Source organism: Haliaeetus leucocephalus, unplaced genomic scaffold, assembly GCF_000737465.1.
Source record: "Haliaeetus leucocephalus isolate CR32 unplaced genomic scaffold, Haliaeetus_leucocephalus-4.0 Scaffold228, whole genome shotgun sequence".
Classification (NCBI taxonomy): domain Eukaryota; kingdom Metazoa; phylum Chordata; class Aves; order Accipitriformes; family Accipitridae; genus Haliaeetus; species Haliaeetus leucocephalus.
In genome coordinates this window covers 23,009,412-23,036,816 of record NW_010972664.1, presented here as the reverse complement: position 1 = coordinate 23,036,816, position 27,405 = coordinate 23,009,412, and the positions used below count along the sequence as shown (strand labels likewise).

Below are 27,405 nucleotides of genomic sequence, written 5' to 3'. Positions count from 1 at the left end.
GCCTGCGGCTCCTGTCCTGTCTGGGTTTTTCTCACAACTTGTCACAAAATACCTTCTGAAAGCTATTGATATTCTGAGACCGAGTTAAAATTAATTTTTTTTTCCGTTGTTGCCCCATAATTCTTCCAGTTTCCATGAAGCAGGACTACATTTTAAACTGCTGCCACATAGAGGGAAGGGAGTGCTGGGGAGTGGTGTGATCCTGGCAGTCCTGCGGTGCAAAGAGCTGATCTGTGTCTTTCAGATAAATTAAATGCTGCTCCCATGCCACAGCAAGGCTAATTGACTAGCACTGATGCTGTATTAGCCAGGAGGGTTATGCATAACTGTTTCTTGGTGGTGAGAGGAGCAAGTCAAGAGAAATTGCTGTAGAACTGTGTTTGGACTAAGCTGCACACCCCTAGTAGTATTGTTCCCCTGTAACGAAGAGCTTATATCAGTCTCGTGGTAGATGGCACGGTTTTCCTCCTCCTCTTCCTCTTCAATCTCTTTGCCATACAACATTTTAGTGCATGGCTTATGGTACCTTGCATGTTGACTACCATTCTTATTTTAAATACACTTATTTTTAATAGAGGTATCAATTTACCATATAGCTATGTGGTAACAATTATAGGTGGAGGAGGAGATAAATCTGAGCAGTATGCCTGAACTTCCAATATGATATTTAAAGCACTCTTGCTTCTGGGATGTGCAAAGCAACTCTGGCTGGGCAAGTTAAAATAGCATTATGGAAATGTGGTAGCTTCCATCAACAGAACATCTGTGTGAGGGTAGTCACTTTGTTAGAGCTCTGTAGGACCTGCCAGGGGGTTTCCCGTGCAGAAAAGTCTAGTACCATCTGCTTACCTGAAAGTTTGCCATCTCTGAGTCTACATTATACACTATTTGCTACTTTCACTTTGCAGTGGCCTTTCTCTCTTTATGTGTATTTTTGCTGTCAACTTATTTTATATTTGAACAATTGAGAGTTTTGGGGCTAAGACTATCTAATATCATGGCTATTGCCTTAAATTGCTAACTTTCTCCAGCTGTTTTTCTTCAGTCTGTGGGAGTCTTGTGGCTTACTGCTGGAGATCAGGCTGTGCAGAAGACTCATGGTATAAAAGGAGGGAGCTACCATACTTGCTGCGGTACCCCTTTTGAACACAGACATCAGGAAGAGGACATTGCTTCAGTTAATACAATTCTCATTTTTCCAGTATAGGGGGTGGAAAAGGGAAAAAAGTACCTGATTAGGAACAGGAATTTGGAGGAGGAAATTGAGCCGGGGCCTTGGTTGTGGTGAGGAGCAGCAATTAATTTGTTTCTTTGGAACCTGGAGATGGGAACTGCACACAGAGCAAAATAAAAGGGGGTGGGATGACTGTGAAATAGTGCCTTTTGCTTTCTGCCCCTTTTTCCCTAAGTAGAAAAAGATCAACATTGTTCGTCTGAGGTATCAGAAGAGGCATTGGCTGAGTGAACTTTCAAAGACTAATCAGAGTGGCCTTGGGGAGAGGAGACACTTGAAGCAAGTTGGTGCTCAGTAAGGCATAAATAACATTTGGGATGGTGGGGAGTGACTCTTACCTGATGGAGGAAGCCGTATCATTGGGATAAACTAGAGGAGAGGAAACCATATGGCTGAGTGAGGGGATAGAAGTGATGGTAGAGGAGGGAATGACTGTGGGTAATGGCCATGTGAGTTTGTATGCAGAAAACATGGTCCTTGTAGCTTGGGCTCTAATTTAACATCCCTGAACATGCAGGTCTCTAACACCTGATGCTCATGTCCTGTTCTGCTGTGTCCCCAGCCATTTAATCTTGCCTATATCCTTGCCCCAACAGCAGTGTTTGGGCAGTCAGCCAGTTAGGAGACCTGATTTGGCCTGAAATGATCAGTGATTTTTTCAGCTGGCTCAGCTCACCACTGGCTGACTGGCTTGTTGCCTGGTCTCCTGAGTACCAGCATAAGGAGCAAGGGAGCTTGCTTTTGCAGGGCAACTAAAGCCCTGAAACTTAAAAGAATGATTTGCACAGAGATGGTGACCGATACAAGGAATATAGACTTAAAATATCCTTTATTATGTAAACCAATATTCCAGCTATTATTGTTGATCGTATTAATGCTGTGATCATACACAACCAATCTGTAACCAAATAAATCAGCAGCATGTGTGGACATACAAGCATCTTTCACATGCTAGTTGACTTCTTTCTACAGAACCACTAATTTTCCAGCCATCAGTGACTCACTGCAGCAACACCAGGGAGGCTGCATTCCTGTGCGCTGTCTGGCTGGTGATCAGGAGAGGGGACCTGTGCTGATGGTGGGCAACTCTTACTCATCCAGGGATATTCTCTCACCAGTCCACGCAGGTGGACTTCTCTACGTGGGGCAGATGGTGAAGGCAGTGTCATCTCCTCTCCGACTGGAAGTTGGGTCTGCAGATGGGTCTCCTCTGAGTTTGTCAGAAGAACTTCCCAAAGCTTAACCTGCCACGGCTCATGCTTGCATTGGTGATGTCTGCTCTAGATGGTGTGTGGGCTGTCCAGTCAGTTTGTTTATCTCACCATGGTTTCATCCAGTTGTCCTCAGTTTCCAGCAGATCCTTGCCTTTTACTGTTGGCTTTGACTGTTTACCTCAGAGCTCTACAGTTAAATTTTATTTCTTGTTATACCAGTCCCCTTAAAGCTACAATTTACACATTTGTCTCTGGCAGGCTCTGTTACTGGAATGCTGTGTGGACTAATCTGTAGAGAGAAGATTGCTCCTGCTTCTTTACCCATGGTAGCTTTGGGTGTCATCCGACCCCACCATCAGCTAATTCAGGGAGCTAAGTCCATGCAAAAAAGCTCAGAACAAACAAATGCCCAGGAGAGCACTACGAAGCCCCCAGATAGTCTAACTGTGTTAAGACCCTCAATCAGTTCACCAGCCACTGACAAGTGCCAGAGCTGGTGCAAGGCTGAGTGGGACCTTTCACTTGGCAGTAGCTAGGTATTAATCAGCTTAAATATAATGTGAAACTGTAGCTGAAGTCTTTTTTTTTTTTCCTGCTGCAAGCTGATATGTGTGAAACCCTGTCAAGGTATTTTTCCTCTTCCTCTGTTGTTGACCTACATAGTAACTGATAGCAGGAGTCTGTCATCCTCTATGAGTGCAAATGGTGGAGTCTCTAATGGGTGTAAATCTCCAGCCTTAACCATTTTGTATCACTAGGACATTAAAGTGATTTTCATAATTTTTAGTGATTGCTGCTTCTTAGTTTCCTTAAACACCCCCTACCCCCAAACACAATTCTATACAGCAAAAAATTTTTGGCGCACCTTTTTTCTTTTCTAGTGTCCCAAGCTCTGTTCTTAGGGTTACTTACTTGACACTTTCAAAAGTCAGCCTAATATTACTGCTCACAGTAATATTTTTTTCTGATTGTTATTTGAAACTAAATGAAACTTTGAAGCTCTGTTCTTAACAAAATAAAATCAAGTTAATTATAAAAGTGGGTTAACAGAGGTGTTCGCTTTTTAATTGTGTTGCTTGAAAAGTCGTCTTGGTCTGTTTTATGGTTTGCTTGGTCTTTTTTTCAAAACAAGAGTAGATCAGGGGTTATCTTCTTTCTACTGTTGTTCTTCCTGGACTCACACGTTTAGTGTGGGTGTTTTGGTGGGTTTTTTGGGGGGGCAAATTCTTTTCAAGTATGTCCCCTCTTGTTCTTTCATTTTAGAACAAGCTTATAATGTCTACATGGAATGTTGCAGAAGCATCATCTGTCCTACCACATGTGGAGAGTGAGGCTATCCTGGTATATTAAGTATTTAATATGTTTATATTTAGCACTTCCCATTGCAAGGAATTAATGCAGCTTTCTCTGTGACATTCTTACACAGTGATTTCAGCAAGCCTTTGATATCTGCTGGAGAAAAGTTTTCAAGCTATATCTTGTGAAGGTAAACAGCTGAAGTCCTGTTTCTCTTGCTTAAATGTTCTCTCATATATTGCTGTTTCTCTGCCTCAGGTGAAATGTTAGAAAACTCTTTGTAGCTTATTAGTCAAACTAATATCACATGTTCTGTTACTGAGCTGAACTATCTGGACAAGAGCATGCTGTAATCAATAGATGTGCTAAGAAATTCCTTTTCTTTACCATGTGGGTATGCAGAAGGAAAAGGAATTTCTCAGCTGGTTAAGGCTCCTACTTAAAACTTGTTCAGTTTCTGGAGGCTGTTTGGGTCCTTTCAGTCACTCCTGAAGATTTTCTGCATGCCTCCAGGAACCTTTTTTCCTCTTCTGGGAGTATCATGTGCGAAAGGGGGATTTGTAATTCTGGGGCAAAGAAGATCAGGAAAGAAGGGAGAGCAAGGATGCCGTGTGTGATGCACATATATGATTGGAGTTCCATTGTTGTCACTTCGTTCTTGTTTCTGTCCCCATCCCCTCCCAAAATTCCTGGACAAATGTAAGGTTATGAACCCAGCATTCCGTCTTGGCACAACTCTCAGGCAACGTAGCTAGTACAGAGGGTGAAGGAGTAGCAAGTCAGCACTGTAGTGCTGAAGACATAGTGCAAGTTTCCCTAGAGCATATACTGAAACAGTTGCTGGTGGTGTACAAAAAGGGACCCATAATTCATTTTCTTTAGGTAAAAAATTATCTAAGAATTATATTTTTGAGAAACCAAAACTTTTCATTCCAGAGAATGTTAAAATGTTAAGTAGTGTATGAAGTGCCAGTTCTACACTTGCACATGCACCTTTAATATGGCTCTTCATGTGTTCAGAAGGGTGAGAATTAAGGTGTAACAGAAACCAGTGATCTCATTGGTTTTCAGGTGTTTGAATCTATAAAACTAGCCACCTAAGTCCGGCTAGCTTCAGGATTCTGTTTAATATTGGGCAGCTTAAGTAGGACTGTGGTTTTCTGGGGAAAAAGTTGCTATCAATGCAGGTTTGTTTTTATCATTGTGAAAAATGAGTGTTTACAAATACTTAATTTTGTGTAGAATAAAGAAAAACAACTGCTGTAAAGATTGTAGCATGATGACCTGTGAGAAAGATGAGCTTTGAGTGGTATGGAAAATACAGAAATGCTTCAGACTCTGCAGCAACTTTTGTGATATATGCCAAATTGTAGAATGCACCAGTCTTATTTTCCTTCCTGGCTTGTGTTGCTGGGTTTGTCTCTTTGTTTTTTTTTTTTTCCTATTGGAAACTTAGTTTTTGGCAGTAGTAGCAGACTGGACATAATATTTAAGAGCTTGCTGCTGTGTAATGGGAGTGCTCTGGTTCCTTTTATTTCTGCTTGAGCATATGCTTCAGTATCTGATCTGTGCCATCAGCATCAGCAGGACTGCTTTGTCCTATATCTAAATGTGCTTATTTGTAAGATGCCTTCTTTAATAGGAAGCAGAGATGATGCATTGCTCTTGCATGAGAACCCAGTTCATTGCTTTCTCAGTATCACAGGACCAGCTATATATTATTCTTCCTTGATCAAACTGTCTTTTATAGCAATAAATAATATAGTAAGATGTTTGTCTGTACTGTCCTAGACTTGACTGTGGAGAGTAGAGTGTAAATACATTGCTACATATATATCTAAACTTGTACAACAGCAGTGTTTTCAGCAACCTAGAGTGATACCTGGATACCTAGAGTGGTTTGTAGTAGAAAATTCTGTGTTTCGACATTGTTAATTGTAGTAGGCTTCTGCAATTTTGAATTAAAATTATCCTACTAGCGTTTGGTGCTGTTTGAATACTACATCAAAATAAACTCTCTATTTCCAGTTTGTTCTTACTATCTTGCTAATTTCTAACTTTTTATCCTACCCAATTCTCTTGTTCAATATAGATTTCTTTTTCTGTTTTTTATTCCTATAGTCTATATTATTTTTCACTCCTGCTTCTTGTAAAGTTCTTCCATCTTCATTACTAAGAAAAAAAAAAAAAAGAAATCTGTCTCATTGGGGTACTAATTGGAAAGGAAGATATGATGCTCCAGTCAGTATGGTGCTGGGAGACAGGAACCTATTTTAAATGCTTTTACACAGGGCCAGTAGCAACATTATTCTCATTCAGGCTTCCTGATAAAACATGAAGAGATCTTAAATTTCATAACCTTTTAGTAAGACTTAGGCTTTTCAGTGTCCTTTTCTAGAAGTAAGATTGATTCCTAAAAAAAAATAATATTTTTTCCTCTATATTAGCATTGTAAGTGCTTTGACAATCAAATTTAAGACCTTGTTCTGCAGAGTCTTAATATTCTGCACAGAAGTAATTAGCTGCAGCTGTTAAATGAAGTTTCTTTAATCAGCAAAAATTCTGAAATAATGCCTGCTTTTGATTATATGTTAGTGCTGTGAGGCAAATGTAATTGTATTCTCTTTTATATCGTATAAGCAGAAAGGATCTAAATGAGATGTGTTTGATAGAGCTGTAGTGATTGAAAACTCAACATTGTTGAACTTTATGCATCTATTGCTTTTCCTAACGAAGTGTTTTTGTACCTGAATGACATTAAGACACTAAAAACTGAATGAGTTTGCTTATATGTAGTTGAAAACTTGTAAAGTGTTATGTGTAATTTATATTTTTATTTGCTCCTCCCTAATGAAAGTTGCATTCGTTGCTGTTGTAGTCTTAAAGTATCATATTTCTTCCTGAAATAGCTGATCTGCTTCTTCTGAAAATCTGTTTCAGCTGATACTGTAACTACAAAACTAAGAAATTTCATATGAGCTTAAAATGCTTACGTAGTCTCTAGTGACCCTTCTTAGCATTGACAAATGCCTGGCTGCTAATATGAATGCAACTGTTGGAGTGTTTGCAGAAAGGATCTACCTTTCCTTCATAGTAAAACTGAAGTTGACTATACTAGCTATGGCAGTGCTTGCAGGTCCCAAGAAAGCCATTAACTTGAGCTTGGCACCCTCCTTTTTTGAGTTGACACTTGGGATTACATGGCTGCTGTAGACAGAGGTGAGGAACACATTCCTTTGCTAATGGTCACAGCACTTGACAAAATCTCAAGATAAATTTTCCCAATTCTGCTCATGTTAACATTCATAACATGGAAGCAAATAATTCCTGAAGGATGACCCCTTGTCTGCATGTCTTTTTTTTTTTTTCCTCTTCAGAAGTTACACATATTCTACATTTGATAGTGGAATCTGTACTGGTTTGTTCTGAACTGGAAGCTATGTTTTGTACTTTTTATTATTGTAGTAAAAGAAAACAAGAGATGTCTTATATGCTAATGCACTTTGTTAATGAAGTATTTAATTGGGTGTATTACCTTACGATGATTTATGAAGATTCTGGCTACATTCCAAAATCTTATAAAAGATACTTAACAATACTAAGGAATTTTTTGGCTTGTAGTTTTCTGGCGGGCTTGGTCTTCATCATAAGGGATGTGCTTCAACTCTTCACTCCCTTCTGCAAGTTCTATGTGCCCATTCAATCTGTGTTTTTGAAATTCTCTCTAAATATATTCCCCAAGGGTTTCACTTGTCCTCATTCCAGAGCTGCTTCCAAAGGCCCTGCCTAAATTACAAGACAAAGGAAAACAATTGGGTAGAGACAGATACAGGAGTAACAAGCAGCAGTGGCCTTTAATGATCAGCATGGAAATCTGTGAATTAACATATCAGACATCTAGAAGTGGCCATGTTTTCTTTGTTATACCTAGAAAAACACATATAATGAATTGCATGTTTTGCAGAAAAAAATACTGAAAGGCAATATAAGGTTGCAAGTAGTTAAGTGGATTGTCTTCCTAACAGAATTGCTGGATGAACAGAACAAGATCCAGCTCTGAGGGCTTCTAACTGTATGGGTTAAGAAAGACTGCATTTAAAATACGTGGAAGTTAAGCAGAAAAATTTAGGTGTAGTCACGTTCTAGGAAATGGGAAGAATGCCCAGACACTGGCAATCTGGGCAATGGAGAAGTTTCCACTGCTGAACAAAAGATGTGGGAGGAAGATTAAAAGTTAAGTTACAGTTCATTTTGCTTGAAGGTGACACCCAGCTATCTACAAAGAAATGTCAGAGACTGAGGTTTTGGTTTAGACAAGAGAGCAGATCTGCAATAGGATCTGTGAGGTGCCGTCATAGAGATGAGAGTTTTTGAGAGCAGTGGCGAAGGTGGCTGAAGGCCCAGATTCGTGGTCTAAGACTTGGCAGCAAAAGGAATCAATTAGGGACATCATTATTGCATGTAAGCGGAAGGAAATTTTGTTTGGAGGAGGTCTACATGGAATTTAAGAGGGGGTATTTAGGATTAAAGGAGAGTGCCTGTGTCAGTGAGTTAATTCTCTCCTCTCCCTGGCGTGGCCTGAAGAAGTTGAATGATGCAAGTGAGGAGGACTGGTGTTCAGAGTGGCAGCCATGCCTTTCTAGAAGACCAAGGAAGCAAGCTAGCAGAGCCCCGAGTTGGTACAAATAATAGTAAAGGAAGGCAGGAAACAGGAACATGAAAAAGGTCAAGGGGAAGTGTGATGGCAAAAGGAAAAACTTCTGAAACTTGATGGAGAGGGATAAGAGGACTTGGATAAGGAGTCTGTCTCATGTTCCTTGCGTTTGCGGAGCAGTACCCATGTCATATGCAAATCTAACCACTTGCTAGAAATAAATTCCACTGTCACCTTTGTCTAAAAGAAACCACTCAAAGAATCTGCAATTTGGGTTAATATTCTGGACAATGAGGGGCAGTATATATATCTCTAGTGTCCTTGTGTGTCATGAATGTATCTTCCCCAATACTAGGAGAACATGATGGGGTTGTAGTATGTGTGGATGTTATAAAATCGTGTATGCTGCAAGACTGGAAGGAAAAGCAACTTTTGTAGTTAACATGTGAAATGTTTTTAGGCACTGACTCCCAAAGATTTTTTTCTTTTTTTTTTTTTTTTTAATTAGTGCCTACCTTTTTGTTTCACTGTGTCTCTGAAAGTAGCCTCTGGTTGAAGATTAAACTTGACAAAAGGGTAGAAGTTCAGAATTTCTGCACAGGGGTTTGTTTCTGGGTGACACTTACACAAATCTTTGTGTACCTTAACAGTTTTGTATATCTATCTGCTGAAAATCCAAATGATAATAAGCTGCTTGTCCTTTTGCTATAGTGACCCAGTGCTCTGCTTTTTAGTGTGAGAGAACAGTTGCTGGTGGCCAGTTTTCTTGACTCCATTCTAATTTTTATTTTCTTTTTTGATCTCGAATCTTACGAAGAAGTTTGAAAGCATTTTTGGTTTTTTGCAATTCAGTTTCTAGAGAGCCTGTTGTGTCACAGCAGATAGGAGAGACGTTAAGTCATTGTCTTGGCAAGTGAAGCTTTAGTAGCTGCTAAGTTCAGAAGGCTCACTACTGGGTGCATAATTAAAGCACATTAAGTTTTGGTTAGTGATTCGGTTATTGAGTGTTATAATTTGTGGTCTTTTCTGAATGACACTTAGTTTGTGGATGCTTTGAGAGTATACAGTGTTCCTGCGTAAGCAGCTGGAATAGTTAATCACAGTGTTTAAAAAAACTTGCACCTGTTTCTAGTTTCAGATTCTAATTATTAGGTCTATTTATGGTTCTTGCTGGCAAAAATAGTCTAATTACAGATTCTTTTATTAATATTGCTTGTTTTGAAGTAGCTACTGCTGTAGTTTCATGGTACTTGAACCTCTGTCTTGAGACTTTAGAGTAAGTTGTTGGGGTAACTAGAAGGAAGCAGCAGCTTTCTGTTAGGTAAGGTTTTTGAAGATGTACTCAGAATACTCTGTTTTAAGAGTTTGCTTATGTTGCCTAGAAGTGGGGTGGGTAGTTGGATAGGGAAACTGTTTGACACATTTTGGTATATGTGTTTATGCTGGGATTCTTTCCAATCTTGTATTTTTAGATTGAGTATTTGAATGTAGGGCTATCTATGTGCATTAAACTGTTGCTGACTCTTTCTTATGCTGGATGGGGAGCTTGTTGGTGTTTGGGTGTGACTTGGGGGGGGGGGTGTGTGTGTCAGCTGCTCACACATTTCCAGTCTTCTCATTCTCTTAACTTTATTCTGTATTTTCGCTTAGTTCTTGTTGCTTAAGAACTCAGAAGAAACATGTGGTGTTGGTATTTAGGGGTGTGCTTTTTCTTCCATTAGGGTCATATACTTGAATATATTTGGTAAAACATGTCTTCAGCTGGAATGTAGAATATGACATTTCTTGTAGCTCATGCTGTCCATCATTGGTAATTGCATAGAGAATATCTGTCTGCAGAAGAAGCTCTTGTACTATCTCCTGTAAACTCCCTCAAATACCTCTTGACCTTTCTCTTCATCTTACTGTTTTCTTATGTTTGTCTCAGAATGTCATTTCCTGGAAGACTTGGAGCTGATCATACAGTTAGCGCTAGAATTTTTCATCTCTATTGAGTTGCTGTGTATTTTCTTCAAATATTTACGTATTCTGCTGAGTGACTGAAGGAAAGTAGACTGTCATTCAAACCTCTTTAATGACTCTAATTGGATTATAGTGCTGTAGAAATCAACAGCTTTTGTATGTTTATATAGTGGTTCCTGCAGTGTAAACAGACGTGAATTCAAAACTTGTTTTCCAATTTATGGCTGTTTCATGCAGTTTGAATCTAGAAATAGATGAAGTTGCTAGAGTGATGGAGCTTTTATTATTACTGTTGTATGCAGCACCTGGGACTGAAAATTTAAAGGAAAGGTAAAGGCAAAATCTTCATGGCACTTGATTTTGATGGTGCAAAACCATGAAGGTGTACAAACCACATCACCAGTGACTCATTTTAGTGACTCAGACTCACTATAACACTCAAACATCATTAATCTTTTTCACACGAGATCGTGTTTGGGGACATGCATGTTAACCATGGGTTTTACCAAAACCATTTCTATTTATGAATAAAGCAGACTCGTTGTAAACCATCCTCTTCAAATTAGGTTAATGTGAATATACCTTGAACATCTTTTTATTGAGGTCTGAGATACATTGTTACCCTGTTTTCCTAAAATTCCAGTTTTTTCATGGTTGATGGTTGATCCTTTGCAAAAAGAATTTCAACATCTGTTAACAAAACATTAGTAGATCTAGTCAGAAAGTAAAGGCTGTCACTTGCCTCCAGGAAACCGAGTTCTGAAAATGAGAAACACCTCTAAAATACATTATCCTCACACTGAAGTATTTTGATTCTTCCTATTTCTCATTCTCTGTAAGCCATCTCTTTGGCTCCTGTACAGCGTGCTGTCTCTTGGTGAGAACATGACTGCGGGGAGTGATGTCTTGTTCTGGTGACCTTGTTCTCATTCTCTCCAGCTGCATCTTACGCAGAGCCCTCTCCTAGCCTTGGAAAAGCTTTCCAGACTACAAATCTATGGTTTCAAATTTTTCAGTTGATAGTAGTTTTCAGCTGCTTTTGTTATTGAATTGAGCACATTGCTGCCACAATAGAATGTGAGTAACTTTTACAGGAATACAGGAAAGTTATCTTCCCCCCATAAATGGGTCACAGTAGAAGTAAAAGTTATCCTAAATGGTATTACTTGTATTTTTCACTCTTTAGACTAGTCTTTCACCACCTTGAAAGTTGTTTCTTTGCTCTACAGTTGAAGGAGAGAAGGACTGTTACTGTTCAACAGTGTTAAAATGAGCTTGGATTTGATAGTCAAAGTGAGGAGCTCAGTCCAGTTTTTATTGTTAGGGAGAAACATGGATGTGACGTGGGTCACACTGAGAAAAGCGGCTGAAGAACTTCAGTTTGAATGCCTTTTAGTCAGTGCATCTGTTAAAACATTGCATTGTATTTCTGGTACTGAAATATTGAAAGGTAATAATGCTACTATAACTTTTTAAAATGCAAACCTAATAGCACTTAAGAAAAATGTAAGGGCTAATAATCTTTGTGTAACAATATATTTTGCTGAGAGCATTTATGTTGTAGTACCGTGGTTTTCCCCCTGCATGCTATGCACATTGGCCTGTAAACTGGGAAGTTATTTTCTGGATGACATCAAGTGATGTTAGACTTTGTCAAATTGAGAAGAAAACACGTGCCTAAAAAAAGTCTCTATTTGAGCTTTTGAGTCCAAGCTAAAGACTGGAGCAAAGAAGTGTATAAATTTTAACTTTAAAATATACTGGATGTTTATGAGATAGCAGTCAGGGCTAGCGCACTGGGGGTTTGAACTGTGCATTTCTGGAACTAAAAGCTTAATTTATTGCACTTTGACTTAAAATCAACTCTCCTTAGGCAGAGGACTGTAACTGTTATAAACCTTGCAGGAAATGGACCAGTCTGGTGGGATTGCTCTGATAGTATTGTATCATAACTCTGTGTAAGTTATTCGTTACTAGCTTCATTCTTTGACCTTTCTTTGTAAAGGTGAAGCAGTGCTCTATAACAGATGTGACATGATCTTGATCTGTGAGATGAATAAAAACAGTTCTATTATACTTGCAAAGCTCAGTAAGATCTGTCCATATCTCCAGATATTCCAACACAGCACCCCAGTGAGTTACTTAAAATTTGTTTGAATCTTTGGAAATGTTACCCGTTTATCATAGACTTTGTCAAATGTTTCTAATAACCTTTGTAGGAAAAATATCCCAATTTAAATACATAGATACATTCCTGTATTTATTGTCAATGTTTGGTTAACAGTTGTCAATCTCGTGTTTATTTTTGTCTGTAAACTTTGGATTGGCTTTTAGTTGCAGTTGGACTAGATGACTGCTGTAGGTCCCTTCCAGCTGAACTCTTCTATTCTAATTCTCACATACCAAATGGTGGTTGTTCCTTTTCATTGGTATGTTTTCAGTATAGTGGAAAAAACACATGATATGGGTCAAGTCTCTCAGTTCCTCCTAAAAGCAGTTATGCCAAGCTTGGCATTTCATATATGGTTTGCTGCTTGCCGCCTTTCCTTTCCATTATCCACTGTCTTCTCCTTAATGCTCTGGGGAGAAAGTATTTTTGCCTGGGGGAGAAACAGGGAGGGAGTGTGTGTTTTGTAACTAGTGCTTGTTTTAAATCCCTGCAACTATTTTGGCTCACATTAGTCATTGAGCAACTCTATATTTTAAAGAAGCTTGAAAAGGTTGTGTTATATTGGGAGTCTGATGTGTATCTTTCTGATGCCTTGAAATGTTTTAGGACTGGAATGGGCCATTTTTGTCTGTTGTTAGAATAACCTCTTGTTTAACCCAGGCTTTAAAACAGCAGTCTTCGTTTTGTGTGTGAACCTCAGAACTTTTACTAATCATTAAAGATCATGATGGAAAATTGTGCTTAGAAACAAGATGATGTTGGTTTTATTGACAGTGAGTTTCAAAATCATGCTTTACTAAAAGCTCTTACGTTCCTAAATGGCTTTATAATTAACTCTGCATTTAGCTTGTGAGGTTTATGGACCGTACTGATTGGAACAATGAGTTCTGAACTGAAGACAAAACATGCTGTGGTGGGGTTTGCAGCCCTTGCAGCTTACACCTCATTATTAATAAAAGTACTGGCTGCGATTTTATTTTTTTTTTTCAGTAGTTACTTCAATCTTGAGAAGTTGTGTACTATGTATTTATTGTACAGAAGGCAAGGAAGAGCCCTTCTGATTTTATTTTTTAACTGAATGATTGCTCAACATGCCTCTGCATGTGTCCTCTAGTTGAAGAACAGATGTAGGGCTTTTCCTCTCTAAATTCTTGAGTAGGCAAGCAAAGGTGCTGAGACATAATCTAGAAAACCCTTCTGATATATTTTTCTACAATAGTGTTGTGGATGTGTGTGCTGTTCTTTTGGGGTTCATGGCAAAAATAGCGTAGGATTGTGTACTAACACAATTCAGTAAACTTGCCTGAATCATTAGAATTACTTAGAGTAAACTAACTTGGGATGTGGCTTCTGTTGTGAAGCTGCAGTTTGTTTATAAGCAATGTGTTTTTAGTAATGAGATGCTGACTAGCATTTGTGTCTCTAGAGAAGAAGAGGAACGTCTGAGAAATAAGATCCGAGCAGATCATGAAAAGGCTCTGGAAGAGGCTAAGGAGAAATTGAAGAAATCGCGTGATGAGATTCAAGCTGAGATTCAGACAGAAAAGAACAAAGTAGTGCAAGAGTTGAAAAAGAAAGACAGCAAGCCACTGCCCCCTGTTCCTTTACCAAACCTTATAGGGATAAACAGTGGAGAACCAGCAGACCCGGATATCCGAGAGAAGAGGAACAAAATTAAAGAGGTAAAGATGATGATGATGTGGTCCTACCCATTCTTGTATCTGATAGCAGTTATTTATACGGTGTTGCTGTTATGATTTATATTAGAAGAAAAACAGGACTAAAAATCTTTTTAATAAAAACCAGTAAGTGAAAAGTGCACATCCAGTATTAATGAACATTGCATGTTTTTTCCTGGTGTTGGGGTGTTAATAGTTCACTGGATAACAACTTAAAAATGATTTTAGGAATTTCTTCAACTTAGTGATACGGGTTCAAAGTGAGTTTGTCATTAACACATGGAACAGCAACAAGTGCATCTTTAAAGCAGAGCCTGACTTTGTCAGGTTCCCTTCAAAGAAAGGCATATGGTAGTGTGTCACAAGATATTTTTAAATGTTTAAAAAATGGATTGAAAAGATAGGGGAAAAAAATGACCTGCAGCTAAAATTTGCAAATTACCAAATTATCATATGCTTTTCAAATTAGGTTTTAAATGGGTCTAAAAAAACCTAGGAGTTCATTTAAGTAGATTGCCTCATTTACCTGTAAAACAGTCAAAATAAGATTTTGGCCTAGGCTTTTGGTTCTGTGGCAGCTTATGCTATGGGAATTGCTGTTTCTGGTCTTAACCTTTCTACTCCTGGTTGGCCGTGAGATTCATTGCCCTCTTTTGCCCTGGCAATGCCAATTATCACCAGGCATTTTTCTGAGTCTGTAGTTCTAACTAGTATGGCAGAAACATTGTACAGCCTTCTTTTTCTTTCCTGCAATCTTATTAGTTTTATGTCTAAAAATCGGGTTAGCAAGCAGGAATGGTTCAGGGCAGAGGTAGACAAGCACAGGCTCTGTAATTAAAGAACATCAAGGACCACAGCACTTAGTAGTTACATCAGCTAAATCTTCTTTTAAATTATAATCTGAGTTTAATTAGCTCATAAATCCAAACAAAAAAAGTCAGTCATACACCTGTCCTTGTAATAGGGAGGAGTTGCAGCTGGAGTATGTACCATGCTGTGGGTAGATCACCCAAGCTGGGATTTTACATTGAATATCAATGATGACTAGATGAAATCCACTCTTACCAAATAATGAACAACTGCTTATGATACATGAGTGATACAGCATGGAGCTGTACCACTATTTGAATCTCTCCAGTAGCAAATCTTTTCCTGCAAGATGTGCCTATTCTGTTAGTGACTACTGCAGAAGCACTTTTGCCTGGGAAGTTGTGTGTAGAATACTGGACCCCCTTGACCCTGCTTGGTTAGGGCTATTTCCCAAAGGAGAGCACTGGTTTGTGGATTTCAGAAGGTTCTGGTGCTTTTCAAAACTGTGTCCTCAAACATTTTCAGTGAGACTATACAGAGAATCTTGCTTTTCAAAATGTCTTCTGTAGGGTGGAGATGAACGGTGAATGGTATGGTCATGTAGTTGTCAGCACTTCTAATTTTAACTACAGATGACTGTATTTAAATACCTTTGAGTGTGCCACTGATGGATTTAATGGGTAGAATAAAATTGAGTTGACAAAGTAATGTGACAGTACTGAGTGCAGCTAACAATGAAGAACTAGCTGGAAGAAATAACTAAAGTTCCTATAGATCAAGCCTGAAATTGGAGGGAGGGTTGAAAATTAGTATTTGCATTTCTGAGGTTGTTTGGTCAGAATGTAGACTGAGAGGAGATGAGAAGCTATAGGTTAATACAGAATGACAATTTTCTTGGTGGCTTGAATAAGTAGTAAAGTTTGGACAATTCTTGCTGATCTAAATGTGAAGGTGCAGTAATTTGTGAGTAAGGAATCCAGGGTAGTTTGTGAGTAAGGATCACCAGGTAGTTGCTCTGGTGATCCTTAGCTACAGTTACCACAAATCTCATGCTGTAAAGGCTTACTCCTTTTTTTTTTTTGGTGATCAGCCCGTGTGTGAGTCACACTGAGAAGCTGGTTTTTTTATTGCATAACTTGTTGATGAATCCTATTGTGGTTTCTGAAGTGTAGCTTTTCATAGCCAGACCGAAGATTTTATGGCACTATGTATTAGGTGGGTAAGTCCTTCAGTTAAGATAATCATATCTTTGTACTGAGCAGTCTTCAACAGTGTGACCACTGTGCTTGAACAGTCCAGGATCATACTAGCATGACTGAAATGTCTGTCTTTGTTGTGTGAATTGCCTTCATTGAGTCAGTCTTGTTAGTACTATAGCTACGAAGTGGTCTTGGGAATTTTTAATTTCTTTGATGTAGGACAGCAGATAATCACTTCTACAGCTAGATGCGTGAAAGCGTAGCATACAGGAGTGGAAGGTCTGCTAGTGAGAATGGACAAATGATAATGCTGAAGAACCTGTTGTTGGTACATTGTCATTTTTGTTTGGCCTCTGGGTCTACTTCTGGATTTTGGCATCTGCTACGTTGCAATGAATATAATGTGGCTGAGATAAAACATATTCATCTGACACTGTCGATATAACATTTTGCCTGAAACCTGTTCTTGACAGCATCAGATGTATCACAGAAGGCTGCAGTGATTCCAGAGATGCAAAGTGCATTTTGAAATACGCTATGATCGTTGCTGAGGTCTTCTCGCAGTTTGTTGTAACCAGTGTAGACAAATAGTCTTTGTAGATGAGAGAGATACTTAGCAAAAAAAGAACAAGGTCCGGAAGACAATATCTCTAACATAGGTCTACACCTAGTTTGTGTAGCATTTCTGACATGTAAGACATTATGGCTGCCTGGATTGAGACCAAAAATATAGCACAGAGAAGCTTCCAGCTCTTTGGAGGATATGCATATGTGGCTTCAGAATTCCAGGTGGTCCTGAGAAGCCATTTGGCTCATGCCTTGGTTTACTTTGAAGTGTCCTGATGCGTATTTGAGGAACTTCACTCTCACAGAACAGCTTTAGACTGCTTAAATTCACAAAATTAATTAATTTATACGGCCTATTTCACCTAATACCAAATGGTGAAAAACTATGTAGAATCAGGCTGACTGTTGGGGACAGTTTGTAACATGCACATGGCTTTCTACAATTGGGAGAAAGACTGGAAAGCTTTCAAATGGAATCTCAGTTCTATAATTTTTACAGAAAATTTACTACTATTTTTTCCTTCCAAAGATCAACTTGGTGAAGTCTTTAACAGATCCTTGTATAAAAAGTGGTTTTGCAGTACTTCAGTATTTTAAAAATACGTATTTTGATTTTTTTAAAAAAAAGTGCATATAAAAGTAAAAAAATCTGTGTAATGCTCTTGAGAGCTTTATAAAGCATTCAAAAGCTTTATATAATAGGAATGTTTACTGAGCACAGAGAGGGAGTCTTCATAAGGTCATGGAATAAACCAGGAGCAGAACCTACATCTCTTGTTTTTGTTTCAGTGTGTCTTTTGGTTCTGATGTTTATATTTAGTGTTACATTGTATTCTCAATTGTAACTAATTCACAGAATTGTATATATTGTCTATATTCTTCTAACAAGTTGTTATTTCAGTTATTTCAATAAGGACCACTTAGAAGTTGGCTGGTTCTTTTAGATGCACAGTAACAACTTTGAGAAGGAAAGGTTTTCCACCTGCTTACTGTACATCCAGTAATGCTTACTGCTTTCCACCTGCTTTGTAGCACTTCTCTAGTATATTAGCTTGCTGTTCTGGCTTTTAAAAAATGCTATGGTTTTTAATTAACTGGTATTTTAAGAATAAACGCATCTCAAAATTATTCTTGCTGTTACACTTTAGCTTTGGATTAATATTTTAGTGATTTTTTTTCATACTAAGTAAAAGATGAGAAAATGGTTTTGTAAGAGGGTGGATGTAACTTGTGTAATTTCCAGAAAAGAAATTAAGAACAAAACTCTTCTTTTGGAAGTCATTGGCTGCCTTTCCAAGTTAAATTAGATATAAATTGCATGAGCACTTGGAATTTTTGGCACTTAATTTCCATTATTATGTCCTTTAAATGGTGTTCAGAGTATTAATTTTTTTCTGCAGTTTAAGTGTAATCATTACATAGTGCTCTTTTTTTAACAAGTTTTGTTTCCTTGATAAATTAAATTTTACCCAGTCAAATAAGGAAAACTTTATAATTCTTTTCACCCTACTCAGGCTTCAGGTTTTCTTTCATTTCAGCTTAAGGTTTCACAGTGTTGTCTTACTGCCAGCATTCATTTTGGATATGTGTTAAAAAGTGTATTTCACCCAGTAATGGTACTAATCCCATGCAGGATATTCTCTCTCTATATATATACCTTCTTTTAAACACTGAATTGAGTTCTTAGATTGTTAAAGTGTTTGCTCTGAGAAGTGCTGAAATCATGGATGTGTAACTTTTGCAAGTCAGTATGTATCGTATTGCATAGAATATCAGTTTTGCATACATGCTGACTACACAGCCCTGGGGGTGATTGTCAGGGACCCGGGGTCTGGGTAGTGGTCTCCTTCATCCTTCCAGTAAGGGAAAGGGTGCGAGGATGAGGGTGCTGGCAACGCGCGTCAGCAGTTGGTTGTGGAGCTGGTGTTGCCAACAGGGTTTTGGGTTCTCCAACCGTGGGACCCTCTTTGCAGGGTCTGTCTGGGAGAGATGGGACCTACCTCGCTAAGGCAGGACAGAGGCGTCTTTGCCAGCAGGATGGCTGACCTTGTCAGGAGGTCTTTGAGCTGGGAGCGATGAGGGAGGGAGAGAGTAACTAGCAGCCCTGCGAGGGAGCGACTGACAGGGTGGATGAGCAAAGGACCCGCAGTGGTGTGACAGAAAGGGATCACAAAATCAACATAACAGGGCTTAAGCAGGGTCACCTCTCGCATTTGTGTAGAAGCAAGGAAGTGCCTACCAGGCAGCATTATGGAGAAATCTCCAAAACCACTTCTGGGAAATCAGCATGCCAGGGTACCTCTCTGAAGTGCACATACAATCGTGTGCATGATTGAAGAAAGCTTCTCCAGAGTGTTACACTAGTGCGTGTAGTAAACTTAAGAGTGAAATAGTTTTTATGTTCTAGGTTTCAAAGATAGACTGGAAAATCTGAGTTCTCTGGAGCTTTTGTTCTACTACTTGTTCTATATTTGTTGTGATACGCAGTCGTGTAATTAGGCAGTGCTAATTTTGCATAGGCTTTTTAAATTCAGCTCAAAGGCAGTGTGGTGTTCACACAAATAAGCTAGAGTTGTGAAGTGACTGAAGCTGCTGGCTGTAGCATGCTTGCTTCTTGTGCAGTTTAAAAGCTGTTATGTTTAATGAGATGGGATAGCAAGGAGATATCTTATTGCTTTCTGATAAGCCGTTTTCAACATGGCAAAATTTTGGTTCTGTTCCTGCTTGTCACAGCTTCCTGATAAAAAGAAAAAGTGGAGAAAGACATTTAAGCAAAAGTTGTTGTGAAATGAGCATCCAGGGAGCATAGGGGCCACAGTTAAAGATCAGTTGCTACATCAGACACCTGCAGAACGAGTAGCTGTTAAGTTTGGATCCTCCAAGTGAGGAACAAGGTCCTGGCTGGGAAGCTAGGAATGTTCTGACTTGAGTTCTTCTGCCAGTGAACTTACTGTGGCCTTCAGCAAAACTTTCAGTGTATCCTCTTTTAAAATGTGACTTGTAATATGTTGCCTCTTAGAAGGGGAGGTAGGAAGATAATTTATTTAATATTAGTGGAGGCAATTTTGGAAATACTTTTAGAACTGTGCCAAGAGGAGAAGTGATTAAAATGTATTTTCATTGTAGTCTCTGTATGATGCTCAAGAGGCTGCTAATAATGCTGTTTTATAAGCAGCAAAACTAATGGTTTCCTATGAATTTTTGACCTACATCCCCTTATACCATCCTCCGCTCCTCATGCACACATTGCTGTGAATGCCCTCTTATCTTCCTGTCTGACTGTGTGAATTGCAATGTGTTCTGTGCCTGGTGTAGAGCTACCTGCATGCTAAATGCTGCCCCTCTGAACGAATAAAGGGTTGGATTATTGGATTATAACTGCCTTCCTCTCAGTTGGGGTACTAATTCGTGTCTGTCTACCTTATCTAGCCACAGGTATCTTTTTCTTTACACCCCACCCCTGCACAAAAAGTAGAGGTCTCAGTTATCTGGTTCCTCCCAACTCTGCAAAATCAGGTTTGAAATGAGAAAACAGATTCAAAGGCTACTGCAAATGTATGTGGCAAATGGCAGATGTACAGACAGCAAGATTGCATAAGCCTAATTCTCTTAAGAAATCAGGTTAAAAATAGTAAGTATCCTTTTACCTGAGTTCTATTTTGTGTGCTTATTGAGAAAAGAGCTGTGCAGAAGAAAGAAATACTTAGCCATGTAGAGGTCTTTTCATGCTGCGTAACTCATCTTTTCATAGTTACTATTCATACAATTTCCACTGCTAATCTCGTTTGTTTTTTTTGTAATTGCAGTGTTTCTGATCTAGCCAAATGGGCTGCCTTCTGTGATGGGGGGACTTTTTTCAGCATCTAAAACCAATTTAGAACAATTTCATTCTTGTTGACGCTTTTATACTCTTTTTTGTTTTCTTGATCAAACTTACTTGGACTTCTAGTTGCTTAGGACATCAGTTTTTAATCACAGAATCCCAGGTTGGAAGGGACCTTGAGGATCATCTGGTCCAACCTTTCTTGGCAAAAGCATGGTCTAGACAAGATGGCCCAGCACCCTGTCCAGCTGAATCTTAAAAGTGTCCAATGCTGGGGAATCCACCACTTCCCTGGGGAGATTATTCCAATGGCTGATTGTTCTCATTTTGAGAAATTTTCCTTTTGTGTCCAATCAGAATCTCCCCGGGAGTAACTTGTACCCATTACCCCTCATCTTTTCCATGGGGCTCCTTGTAAAAATGGAATCTTCAGCTGCTTTGTAGCCATCCTTTAAATACTGGAACATGGTGATAAGGTCTCCCCAAAGCCTTCTTTTCTCAAGGCTGGACAAACCCAGTTCTCTCAGCCTTTCCTCATATGACAGGCTTCCCAGTCCTCTGATCATCTTTGTGGCTCTTCTCTGGACTCTTTCCAGCCTGTCTGCATCTTTTTGTATGGGGGGACCAAAAGTGAACACAGTATTCCAGGTGTGACCTGACAAGCGCTGAGTAGAGTGGGGTAATGACTTCTTTATCTTTGCCGGCGATGCAACCCAGCATCCCGTTGGCTTGCTTTGCCGCAGCAGCGTGCTGTTCACTTGTATCGAGCTGCTTGTCCACCAGGACCCCCAGGTCTCTTTCCACAGTGCTGCTCCCCATCTGGGTAAATCCCAGCCTGTGGTGCACTCCTGGATTATGTTTTCCCAGGTGAAAGACCTTACCCTTGTCCTTGTTGAACTTCATAAGGTTCTTGTTAGCCTGCTCTTCCAGTCTATCCATGTCTTCCTGCGGGGTGGCTCTCCCTTCCAAAGTGTCCCCTTCCCCACTCAGTTTGGTATCATCAGCAAACTTCATGAGGGGACACTTGATCCCATCATCCAGATCACTTATGAAGGTAGTAAACAGCATTGGGCTCAATATCAATCCCTGGAGGACCCCACTTGTGACAGGTTGCCAGTTTGAAAAGGAAAGGAAATTTGGTAATACATGTCTCTTGTGTTAAGAGTTTTGCATTGTGCTTTGTAGCTCGCTGCTCCTGGCTTTGATCCCAATGAAAATGAAGCACAAGAAGTATTATGACCTATCTTTTTTCAGTATTTAAGATAACACTCTCTGGAGTGTGTGTGATTGTATAAAATAGAGATATACACACATTTGTTTGTATAGATACAAACACACTTTTATATATGCACATACACTTACATATAAAATGTGTGTGTATATATAAAAATGTGTTTGTATCTATACATACATATACATACACATTTTTTATTAAGTGGTTTTGTTTGCATGCTATTTGGATTCTCTGTTCTGGATTCTCAAATGTAATTCAGCATGTTGAGAGCAACTAAGTTGGCTTTAAATTAGTTTCACTGCACTTTTTTAATGCTTATCTTATTTTTACTGAATGAGCAAAATCTCTGTAAAGTAAGGATGGACTGTTTTTGATCAAGCCTGTTGGTAAACTAATTTTCAATGGATGTATTAAAATGAAAATTGTGCAATTAGCACTTTGGCCAGTACAGACCAGGCAAGTTAGGAATGGCCCTGCAGAAAGTTGTGTCCCAGCATGTTGGGATGATGGTATAAAGAACTCATTTTACATTTGTAAATCTTTAATTTATGCCTATGAGAAGCTTTGTACCTTGGTGTATTTATTTTGCTCAAACAGAAGGATGAAAATAAAGCTCCTAGTGTGGATGGTGCAGTATTTCAGCTGCACATCCTGGATAGGTTGCTTTGGTTGGTAACTTAAAATGTACTACTAATGAGGAATGCAAGTTTGTGTCTGAGGATATTTAAAAAATGAATCAATTTATTCAAGCTGTAGCAATTACAGAATTCTCTAGCACTCATGCATTACTGGAAACATGTTAAAAATTCAAGGTCTTCATTATTAAAGATATCTTTTTTCCAGACCATTGTGAGAAGAACCTGTCTTTCAGCAATGAAGTAGCACATTTGCAGTATTTAAAATTCATAAATGCAAAATAAAATCAAGAAAACAAGGAATTATTTCACTTCCCTGATATAATCAGCCAAATAAAAATGGGCAAAACCCCAGGTAAATTACTTCAGAAGTGGGTGAATCAAAAGGCTCCATGATATCTGACTGACCTTGCTGCTTTTTTTTTAAAAATTTTGTATTTTATGTGCCATTTATTCCCATTCTGCAGAAATGTTGGTAGCAAAAATCATGAATTATGGCTAGATGGAAGAGCGGTCTATATTAAATTATACAAGATCTGTTACACAAGTGACAATGTGTGGTTTTGCAGCTATGGAGACTTTGATTGGAAAGCAAGACCACCATCTTAAATATAGTAAAAATTCTACTACTTGTTAGTCATCTTTGCATCATTTCTGCTGTAGTCCCCTCTGTTTCCCAGAGCAACTCCATAGAATGTATGCCTGTGTTCTTTAACATAGAGTTTTCCTGATGATGTTACATCTCAGAGTCATTAATATCAATGATATAATTGATACACAATGTGAGCTGCTTGTAGTTGATGAGTAACCTCTTATGGTGTGTTCCATTAAGTCATAGACAATCTGCGTATAATACTGTAATACCTGAAATTTGCAACAGTTTATTCTGACATAGTTTGCTCTGAGATTTGGATTCTTGATTTTCATTGCTGGCATCTATCCTTGCTTTCTGCTTTGTTACCAGAGGACTAGGAGGTGGCTAATAAGATGTCAGTTTTTGAAAGGGATTCAAGGGGAGATCAAAGAACTGCAGATCCCTATGCCTGATGAATGAACTGCAGATTAACAAAAACTAGAACAGGGAATAGGATTTTTGAGCACACAGATATGTAAGATTTCCAGGTATATTTTTAATGATGTCATGATGCGCAAAGCTATAGAAGATCCCTGAAAGAGTCCGCAAGCATGTGAACAAGGGGGAGACAGTTATATACATAATTTAAAAAAAAAATTTTGGCAAGATTCATCACTGACAGCTGTTGAACTAAGCAGCCATGGGATGGAGGATTGTGTCTCTGTTTGCTTGGAGAAATTGGTTAGAAGGCAGGAAATGGAGAGTACAAATAAATGGTACTAGAGGCCATGGAGGCCATACACTGGGGATCCATCTTCTAAATTATACAGATAAATTATTTGGAGTTTGAAAATGGATGAATAGTGGTATGATCAACTTTGCTGCCAACATGGAGATTTGGAGTAGAAAACTGAGGCCAGACTGAAGAATTGCAGAAAAATCTTATGGGACTGAGTGATTATCTCCCCTTTTATTTCTCAGCTAAATGTAAAATGATGCATATGGGGGCTGGAGCAGGAGAAAGTCCAACTTCATGCTTAATATGAAAAGGTGTGAGGTGACTTACTGCCACTTGAGAATGAGAGCTTGTGTTTATAATAGTTCTTTGGAAATGTCACTGTAGTGCTCAATAGCAGACAAAAAGCAAATATCCAGTATTTTAGGAAAGGAGAACAAAACAGGCAAGGTTCTTATGGTAGCATGTGGAGCTAAGGTACATCTGCATCTTGCACGCTTCATCTATTTCTAGTCTCTCAGCTTCAAAAAGGATACAGTAAAACTGGCAGAGGTGCAGGGATAAGCTGATGAAGGTGATTAGATTGATGCCTGAAAAGGCAAGACTGGAAGAAAGGAACTGCTTTCTGCTGGCTGATGTGCAGTCCTGGTTGTTTACAAAGATGATCTGGGAGGTTGTAGCTTTCTGAGCGCCACAGGACCTTAGTCAAACCCGTGAATACCAGTTTCTCTTGATACCATGAGGACACACAAGGTCAAAAATACTGATTCATCATCTTGGAAAAAAAGCATTTGGCTTTCTTGTACAAATTTGAGCAGTCAGTTCACTGCTGTAAGCTCTCCAAGTTTAGGCTCTTTACATCTACTGTTCCAGTTCTCACCAGTCTGATGTATTTTCTATCCCCTTAGTTCCATCAGGCATCTTAGACTTAAAGTATTTCATGCCAACAAAAAAGGACAAGCTTCCTCTTTTGCATACATTTGATAAACATTTTAGCTTTGTTTCAGCAATGGATTTGTTACCAGATTCATCAGTAAAAGAAACCCCATCTTTCTGTGTGTGTTAGGAACATGTTCCAACCAGACTTTTTCAGTGGCAGTGTTCAGAAATGCATGAGAGAGGCATAGACTGATGCCTAAAATAATTTCTCTTAGGCAGAGATTTGTAGCTCCTGGAAGAATAAAATAATCTGTATGAGTTTGCTAAGTTGCTTCAAAAATCTTAGTTTCTCAAAAATCTAAGTATATATATAAGGAAATGATAATTCTTTAATTTAACCTACAAAAAGTATTCTCTGTTGACGGTGGGAAAGAGGTTATTAATTTTTAATCTGCCAATTGAGCAGTAATCTTGTCTAGCAAGTCCTTGGTTAATTTTAAAACAGAATTTGAAGGTGGTTTATATAAATCTCTTGAAATCATACCGTTAACCAGAATATGTTCCTTTGAAAGCAAAACCTATTTGCTCTGTTATGCACATTCCTGATGGAATGGCAAGAAGAGGATAGTTTTCTCACTTCTAAGCACGATGAGTAAATACTGCAATTTGCCAGTAAATTGTTTCTTTTGTTTATTTCTCAGGACTCTTATTTTCTGTTTGCTAGGTGTCTGCCCTTTTTTTGAGGAGTGGAAAGGGGCTTTTGAGCCAATCTGTGGTTTGAATTATTGCTTCTAACATACTGCTGTAGTGATAGAACTCCCTTACAAAAGTCTTTTCAATCACTGTAACCTCCTTTTACTGTTACAATTATGATTTTGTCAAAAGACATCATTACCACTCTGTTGTTATAAAAACCTGATTTCCTGGTGACTACAGAGGATCAGATCCCACTAACATGTTTTAAAGTCAGTAAAAGCATCTAGATAACGGTGTACCTACAAAAGCAGTTTTATTTGACATGCCCTGCTTCTTGCCATTCTGGTGCTCTCGCAGGAGAGTCCAAATTCGTCTTTTTCTAAGAATTATCAAGCTGTACATGCAACAGCATCTTGCTGGCTGTCGTGTATGGTGCATCCCATAATAACCATATTCGAGACTGGTATTCAGTGGACTTATACCCTGTGAATTATTTTGCCTTCAAAAGCAAAATCTGGCATTAATAGTGTCAGTAAAAAGTCCATCACTGAAACCATTTGTTCTCCAGTGGACAGATTGCAAGATCTTTATATGATATACCATCAAGCCCCAAGCACTTACCTTGACAAACTGCTATCAGATATGGAAATGTCAGCTATGGAAATCCACACTTTGCTTTGTTCACAGTTACTGATGCATGCTTGGACCAGCTTGTTATTTTCATTCTACTGAGCTTAAGATGCCTCTGTCATGGCTTCTTTAAGGGTTGGGGGTAGTTTTTTGCAAGTGTTTTTACCTTCTTTCTATTATCATTAGTGCTGATGTTCCAGTCCATGTCTGAGACTTCTCTCTCCTCTTAAAGACAAGTTTTTTTCGAAGAAAAGCCTATCTATACCTGCAGCTATTCTTCAGCATTTCCAGCATTCACTATGCAGATGCTATCTGGCATAACCATAGAGGTAATCTTATTTTTCGGATCAGGAGTTCACGTTGCTTGTACTTCCTGAGCCAAAGTGGCATCCTCTGTTACATTTTCCGCTGGTAGAGGCATCTGTCTTCTGTCTCTCAAGAACTTCTGTGTACGCAACTGCTCCCAATAGTATAGATGTTATATCTATAGTATATTATGCTACCAGTACTGGCAGTAACAGAAATCTCCATGTTGTTATAAGATCTCTTGGCATATCATCCTTACAAAACCTAATATTGTATACAAGAGCTGTGGGGTTTCTCACTTGCATGTAATGTGCAGTTATCTGCTAACATGATATCGTGAAGTCTGCTCACTTTGTGGTAGAGGAGAGTAATGAGCTGTGTGCCAGAGTAATGTTCAGTGTTTGTCTGGAAAAAATCAGTTGACTAGTTAGCGTAATGAAGTCAAAAGATTCTCGGGGAGTTATAACACCATATTCTTTGTATGCTGTTTAGGGGAGGCAGAGGGGACAGGACAGACACATTTGTGTTTATCAAAGTAGCTTAATCGCCTCAAAATATGATTTCCTATGTCAGAACCTTAGATGATGCAGTCAACTGCGTCTTAGTCTCTTGTGTTTGACAGAGTTTCTGGTCTCAGCAGTGTATTCTTAAGTTACTTCTGCATTAATTCATGAATCTGGTGAAATCGACTCCTTTACAGTTTCTATCTTAATGAAATTTTATCCTAGGATAAATTTTGTCTTACGATCTTATGGATATAGGAACATCTTATATTGTGATGTATTCTGTTTTAGCCCTTCGTAATTTCCATAATTTTCTTGGGTTTCCTCAGAACTAAATAGTCTGTAAGAAAATCTGTACCTTCCCCCCAGAAACATAGCAAATTGGGACAGTGAAATATTCCACAATTAACATTCTGCCTTGAGGAAACAAGTTATTCTTCTTTTGGACTTAGCTAGTTTTGATCTATACTGGTATTTGCCTGCACTTTGAGATTTTTACAAAGCTAAAATGTCAATGGTCATTTGATTCTCCTTCATGAAATATTTACTTGATGCATCCAGAGGTCTCAGAAGCCCAGTTTCCTTTATGTGGAAGCAAGCTGGT

The 27,405-nt window shown here is 38.7% G+C and overlaps 1 protein-coding gene across 2 annotated transcripts in view; it reads left to right on the top strand.

The window, feature by feature from the left end:
* Window positions 1-27,405, top strand: part of MAN1A2 (mannosidase, alpha, class 1A, member 2) — a 141,032-nt gene that overhangs the window by 15,596 nt on the left and 98,031 nt on the right. For both annotated transcript variants that reach the window (XM_010567515.1, XM_010567516.1), the window contains exon 2: window positions 13,957-14,212. In XM_010567515.1, coding sequence (XP_010565817.1) covers window positions 13,957-14,212 — 256 coding nt within the window. The remainder of the gene's footprint in view (window positions 1-13,956; window positions 14,213-27,405) is intronic.